Below are 7425 nucleotides of genomic sequence, written 5' to 3'. Positions count from 1 at the left end.
TGCCTAGCAGTTGGGAGCCTCTCCCCTACCAGACTTCTCTTCTGGCTCAGGGGCTTGGTGTGACCTGAGCCCTAACACTGATCTGCACCCATCCACCTTGAGGAAAACCTTTCCGTTTGTCAGGACCTGAGGGGGCCTGGCTAGTGTCCCCACTCTCAGGAAGCCTTTGCCAGCTGTGTGCCCATTAGTGCCACCTGGAATCAGGCCCTGGGCTCTCAGCAGAGGCTGCTTTTAGCCATTCACTCTTGTTGTTTTCCTTCAAAAGTCCCTTCTCTGGACAACTAGACTGTGAGGGTAGGGACCCTTCCCCTCTCTTTGCCTCTCCAACAGTGAATGTAGCAGGTCTCCTAAGTGGGCATTCTGAGGTTGGATAACAGACTGTGGATACACAGAGCAGTACCATCCAGACTTGCCTTGAACTGGGGTGTGAGCTTCTGGAAAATCAGGCAGAAGTACTGAGACAGCATCTTACCAGGAGAAGGCGCAGGAGTGAATGGAGTAAATGGAAACAGCTCCAAGTGGGAATCAAGGAGATATTTTGAGTAACCTATAAATGGGAAATAAATTGTTGTTTCAATAAAGGAGGCTCCTTTCTAAGTCAAAATTAGAGGCAATCCTCGAATCTCTCTCTCTCTTTTTTTTTTCCTGCTGTCTGTTTTCTTTCTTTTCTTTTTCCTGCTGTTTTCTATATATTCTGTTTATTCTGATTTTGGGAACCAAGATCAGTGTGTGCCTTCTTAGGAAGAGACCTATCCATGCATGCATCCATCCATCCATCCATCTACTGTCCATCCACCCGTCCACCATGCATCCACCCATCCACTCATCCATCCATCACCATGCATCCATCCATCATCCATCCATCTATCCACCATGCAGCTACCCATCCACCTATCTACCCATCCATCCATCCATCCATCCATCCATCCATCCATCCATCCATCCATCACCATGCATCCACCCATCCACTCACCCATCCATCCATCCATCCATCCATCCATCCACCATGCATTCACCCATGTATCCACTATTCATCCATCTATCAACATATATTAAGCACTAGCCATGTGCCTTGGCTGGTGGTAGGATCTAGAGATATTGAAAAGAGATATACATGACCCTTCACTTAAGGAATTCAAAATTTGGTGAGGCAAACAGCTTTATGAGCTGATGGTATATAACATATCATGGAAGAGGGTGCCCAGGTGATCTTAGGGCAGAGGGAGGACCCATATCCATACCTGGAAGAGAACATTGATCAAGCCTGATCCTTTGAACTGAGATACTCTTACACTTCTAAGCAGACACACTTGTGGGAGGGCTGAGGGCTTCCCTTGGCCTCTGTGAGTCACATCCTGCTTTATTCTCTTCATTACAGGCCTTTCTGCATTCATACATTTGTTAAGTACCTTAATTCATTGTGAATAGAAGTGCTGGAGGCAGAAAGAGAAATTCCATTGTGTGCTGGTCTAGGTCACAGCTGTGGTGGTGCTGCCACGTGTGTGAGTATGTCTATAGGTGGAGGTGTGTGTCAAAGAGTCCAGGCTGGCTGAACAGCACCGCCTGTGAGTGGGTGGCTGGGAGATACCATGAATATCTTGAGAAGAGAAACTTTCATGTCATTAAGGACTCTCAGGTTTGAGCTATCCTTTTGGAAAAACTAAATAAATAAGCTCACACCAACTCTAAGTTGCTCATATTTCCTTTTAACAGCACCTCCATTATGAATTTGTATTCCAAAGGGGAGGAAGACATGTCAAAAATAATTTTTCTGTGGGGGCTCCTTAGTGCTGAGGAGCTGACAGAAGCAGAGAGTGGTTAGTCAGCCTTATTCAGGATGTACTCCCTCAGCACAGGGTTCTGACATGATGCTCCTTGTAGGATGAGGAGCAGAGGGCAGGCTCCCAGTGGTGGTGAACATTGCCCCTCTCTGCTGTCATGTAAGCATCTTTGTGTACAGCAGGCCCCTGAAGAAGGTCAGTCCGGGTACTAAATATATGCCTTCCCTGTGGCCTGAGGCCTTTGTTGAAGTTAGCAGTTGTCAGTCATCCCAGGCACCCTCCTGCCATCTCTGCAACAGCTCCTGTCCATCCATCCATGCCTCCATCCCCACCCACTTCCGCACTCACAGCATGGGGAGGCTTCATATCTACAGGCTTAGTGGTGCTCATCCCTCTGCCCACAGTGGTCACAGGCGACAACAGTGGACCATGGCGGACATAACAGGGCTCTGCAGTCATGATCAGAGCACAGAGACATCCATAGAGGAAGCAGTCAGCTCTGCTCAGTGTATCAAGGAGGAAATGGTGCTTGAGGGTTTGCCTGAAAGACGTGATGCTATTGATGTCCTGCCCACCTCCTCCTGGCCCACCTCTGGTTTCACCTGCAATTGCACTGGACGGTTCCCATCACCAAAGTCCTTGTGTGGGCCTCTGCTTTTGGAGACATCAGAGTGCAGGCAGGCAGGAAGCTAGGCGTGGGGGCACTGGGATGGAAGGGATATACTGGGTTGTGGTGGGAGGTAAGGAGTTCTTCCCTCAGCGCAAGGATCCTATTTGATTTTTCCTGGAGCCCTGTGAGGCCTACATATTATCCTATTTATATCTAGTGACTTTGTTTTCCTGAAATATTTTTAGCAGCTACTTTCTGCTTAGGTGTTCAGAATATCATCCCCTTGACCCACTTTGGTGACAGTTGTTTGTGTAATAGCTATCATTTGCAGGATCACAGATCTGACAGAAGGTGTATGTTATCTCTGCCCCCACCCCCATCCCTTCTGCTCCTCCCCTTTGTGCTCCATGATGCCTGCTTGAGGATTGGGGGTCGGGGTGAGAGTAAGAGAGCAAGGCTGTCCTGCTTCCCCATACATGTGATTGCTGGCTTTCTGTGCAGGCCCTCCAACGATGTCCTTGTACCTAGAGGATGGTGTTGTAAGTCCTTAGCACATCCCACCAGGCTCTGCCTTGCTGGATGCCTGCCTCACTCTTGAACCTACCCCACCTACTGTAGCTGTTGATGCCAGTACCTTGAACTGTTTCCAGTCCATCTGACCCGGGGGTTGGGGGTCAGCCAACTAAGGCCCACAGGCAGATTCCAGCTCATTGCTTGTTTTTTGTAAATTAAATTTTATTGGTACACAGCCACACCCATCATTTACATATTGCCTAAGGCCTTTTTGGAGCCCTGGTGGTGCAGTTGGTTAAGAGCTCCGCTGCTAACCAAAAAGTCATCAATTCGAATCTACCAGCCACTTCTTGGAGGCTTTATGGGGCAGTTCTACTCCGTCTTATAGAGTTGCTATGCGTTGGAATTGACTTGACCGCAATGAGTTTTAAGGCCCGTTTTGGAGTCCCTGGGTAGTGCAAATGGTGAACACTCAGCTGCTGACCAAAATGTTAGCGATTCAAGTTCCCCCAGAGGTACCTCCAAAAAAAAACCCTGCGGAACTACTTCCAAAAATACAGTCGTTGAAAACCTTATGGAGCAAAGTTAAACTTGGACATATACGATATCCTCGTGAGTCTGTGTCGACCCAACAGAAACTGGTTTATGGCCACTTCTGCACTGCAATGGCAGTGTTGGGTAGTTGCGAGCATGCAACAGAGCGTGAGCCCTAAAATATTTACTCTCTGGTCCTTTATAGAAAAAGTTGGCTGACCTCACCCTAACTCCTCATGCTCCTTGTACTTTCATCTCTTCCCAAAGGCTGTGCTCTCCCTGTAATGCTCTTGCCCTTTTCCTTATTAATCCTAGAACTGAGCTTTCTGCCCATGCATCCCTCCGTGCTTTGTTATCCCTCCCCACTTAATCAGACCGTGATGCCCGTCCTGTAGTCTTGCATGGGGTCATGTGCACATCTCAGTGTGGTGCTGGTCACCCTGGTGCTCCTTGTTGTACGGATCTGCCTCCCACTGTAGTTCCTGACACAGGGCTAGGTCTTATTCCACCAGTGCCTCAACACCTAGCTGGGGTTTTTGGATGGATAACTAGAAGCCAGAGGATGATGACATAGGTATGTGGGTACCACTTCTTAGAGTGGGCATCCTGGGCCACCACAGCCTTCTCCTGATTTCTCCCCCTCTCTCTGGAAATGTCCCAGTAGAAATGGTTTCACCACCTTTGTCTTTGCAGATCTCCAACCTCTACCTGTATGACAGTGTTCTGATGCTGGCCAACGCCTTCCACAGGAAGCTAGAGGACCGCAAGTGGCACAGCATGGCTAGCCTCAACTGCATACGGAAGTCCACCAAGCCGTGGAATGGAGGGAGGTCCATGCTGGACACTATCAAAAAGGTGTGTGCTCCGAGCACCCTCTCAGGGCAAGACCAAACATAGGCCCCTGCTTGCAGTCTCCCCCACAACTCTCTGTCCCCTCAAGCAACTGGTTGGAAGCCGGGTTCCTTGCATGGGTTGTCCCAATGGCCCCTGCCTACTCACCTCGCTTCCTCCAGCTCTTCCTGTAGCAGCACTTGAAGGCTGGGATGAGCTAGGCTTCATAAAAAAACAAAAAACAAACTTGTTGCTGTTGAGTCGATTCCAACTTATAGTTGGACCCTATAGGACAGAGTAGAACTGCCCCATAGAGTTTCCAAGGAGCGCCTGGTGGATTCAGACTGCCAACCTTTTGGTTAGCAGCCATAGCTCTTAGCCACTACACCACCAGGGTTTACTAGGCTTCATGGGCTCTGTATTATTATTACCATCTCCATTTTCAGAATAAGGAGACTGAGCTTCAGAGTTAAGTCCTCCTCCAAGGCCCTAGGACTGCTGGGGATTTGTTCCTCATTACAGTCTGTCCAAGGCCCCCTTGAGACTCAATTCCCTCCTTCCTGGTGACCACTCCCTGCTCCTTTTTCTCCTGAGCATTTGGGATCCATTCCCTCTCCCTCACACTTTCCCTCCCCTCAGTGGTTTCTCCTCTTCTCTTGCAGGGCCACATCACTGGCCTCACAGGGGTGATGGAGTTTCGGGAGGACAGCTCAAATCCCTATGTCCAGTTTGAAATCCTCGGCACGACCTATAGCGAGACCTTTGGCAAGGACATGCGCAAGGTAAGGCTCAGGACCTTCACTAGCTGTCTCCCTGCTGCAGTACCCCTGAAGAAGGCCACAGCCACCGGAGCATCCCAGGCACTCCCTCAGCCGAGGCTGGTGCTGAGGTGGGTGTTTCTGCGGCGTGGCGGGGCCTTGGCTCAGAGAGGTTTCAAAGAGGAAGTGCCGTGAGTCCAGTGTCTGAGTAGAGCAGGGTCTGGGTAAAAACAGGTCCTTCTTCCTGGACCAGGTGGGCCCCCTAGAGGTCCAGCCTCTGTGTCCTGTAGGCAGGGCTGGGAAGGGCATGTGTTTTCCTAGAGAGGCTGAAATCAGCACAGTTGTGGGGACAGGTGTGAATTATGGCTGAGACAGGAGTCCAAGTTCACAGCCAGAGAATCCCTGCAGATCCGAGAAACCCGTGGCCCAAGGTGGGTGAGGAGTAGGGAGTACCGGGCACAGAGGAGAGAGAAGGGAGGGACAAGTGAGCCGAGCAGCCCAGGATGAGGCTCGGCTGTGTCTGGTGCTGATGTGGGTGGCAGGCCTGGGGACTCCTTCCAATGGCCCCTTGCCTCTTCCTCCTTCTCTTATAGGGGACGGAGGACAGTTTTTAAGGAATGACGTCAAGGAAGGCAAACTTTATGCAGAGTGTCAAACCCCAAATTTAAGGGAGGCCTGTGAAGTGCAGAGCCTCAGAGGGTGGGGACCAAGAGGTCAATACGGCAAGAAAGAGGATGGGGGCAGTTATCAAACAAGGGGACCTCGTTACAGTCACTGCAGGCCACAGTGTGGAGCAGAAGCGTGGAGCGAGGGAGCCCTGGTGGAGGGCCTGCAGGAAAGGGCCAGCCCGGGGGCCTGCACGCACCCCTGCAGTGGCTGCCCTAGAGGCCCAGATGCTGTCAGGGGCCAGGTGGACACACTCGTGATGGAAGGGACCACAAAGCTCGTTTGTATCAGGACAGGATCAAGGAATTAACCATACACACACACACATGCACACGCATGCACGCACGAGCACCCACACACACCCACATGCACGCACAAGCACCCACACACACCCACATGCACGCACACACACGCACACAGTCACACGCACACACATGAACGCACACAAGCACACGCGCACACACACGACACACCGCAGACTTCTCTTCACTCTAGTAATGACAGCTGCCCTGGAGGTGGAGGGAGGGCATTCTTGCAGTTAGAGATGGGGTAAACCCTTGGTGAGAGCCCTCTACACGTGACCTCCACACCAGCTAGGGTCAGGGCAGGGCGGGGAAGTGGTACTGGGATACGCAGGGTCTGGGTGAGGGCGTTTCTGGGTTTTGCTCCTTGAGGGCAAGGTAGAAGATTCCATCTGCGTGGAGGAGGAGGGGTGGTGCACAGCTCCTCAGCTGTTACACGTGTGGAGGACTAGCTCCAGGGACTGGGTGGGGGCGCTTTGTGTTGGAGCGTGAGGGAAGTCAGACGTTCATCTTGCGAATTTCAGCCCATTACATGACAGAGGGAGAGTCCTGGGTTGGCTGATGACTGGTTGTGACACATGGCAGACACACATCTTGTTTTGGAGCTCAGAGATATGTTTGTGGATCACAGAGGGGTCATTGCCTATCGTGGGATACCTTGGAGGGTTAGGATGTGGCCTGCAGTGTCAGGGTGTTGGGATGGCCTGTGATGTCTGTTGGGGTGGCGAGAGCTGTGAGGCTTTGGTGGGGGCTTGAGATGGCTTGTGTTGGGACTCCCACTTGTAAGGGGAAGACTAACCAGTACAGGAGCCCTGCTGTTGAGCTCTTACATGAAAGGGCCTTGTAGAGCTCCCTGCCAGAGCAGAGGCCCAGAGCTGTCCCTGTCTGTCCCAGAGCTGCCTCAATCTGTCCAAGAACTAGCCCAATCTATCCCAGAGCTGTCCCAGTCTGTCTCAGAGCTGTCTGTCTGTCCCAGAGCTATCCCAGTCTATCCCAGAGCTGTCCCAGTCTGTCCCAGAGCTGTCCCAGTGTGTCTCAGAGCTGTCTGTCTGTCCCAGAGCTGTCCCAGTCTGTCTCAGAGCTGTCTGTCTGTCCCAGAGCTGTCCCAGTCTGTCCCAGAGCTGGCTGTCTGTCCCAGAGCTGTCTGTCCATCCCGGAGCTGTCACAGTCTGTCCCAGAGCTGTGTCTGTCCCAGAGCTGTCTGTCCCAGAGCCGTCCCAGTCTGTCCCAGAGCTGTCCCTGTCTGTCCCAGAGCTGTCTGTCTGTCCCAAAGCTGTCTGTCTGTCCCAGAGCTGTCCCTGTCTGTACCAGAGCTGCCCCAGTCTGTCCCAAAGATGTCTGTCTGTCCCAGAGCTGTCCCTGTCTGTCCCAGAGCTGTCTGTCCCAGAGCTGTCCCAGTCAGTCCCAGAGCTGTCTGTCCCAGAGCTGTC

At 51.9% G+C, this 7425-nt stretch overlaps 1 protein-coding gene across 1 annotated transcript in view; it reads left to right on the top strand.

Annotated features, from left to right (window-relative positions):
* Positions 1 to 7425, top strand: part of GRID1 (glutamate ionotropic receptor delta type subunit 1) — a 1005377-nt gene that overhangs the window by 684166 nt on the left and 313786 nt on the right. Inside the window, exons 6-7 of the mRNA XM_004386072.1 lie at positions 4132 to 4293; positions 4932 to 5051. Coding sequence (XP_004386129.1) covers positions 4132 to 4293; positions 4932 to 5051 — 282 coding nt within the window. The remainder of the gene's footprint in view (positions 1 to 4131; positions 4294 to 4931; positions 5052 to 7425) is intronic.

Source organism: Trichechus manatus, unplaced genomic scaffold (genome assembly GCF_000243295.1).
Source record: "Trichechus manatus latirostris isolate Lorelei unplaced genomic scaffold, TriManLat1.0 scaffold00155, whole genome shotgun sequence".
Classification (NCBI taxonomy): Eukaryota; Metazoa; Chordata; class Mammalia; order Sirenia; family Trichechidae; genus Trichechus; species Trichechus manatus.
This window is presented reverse-complemented; position numbering and strand designations above follow the sequence as displayed.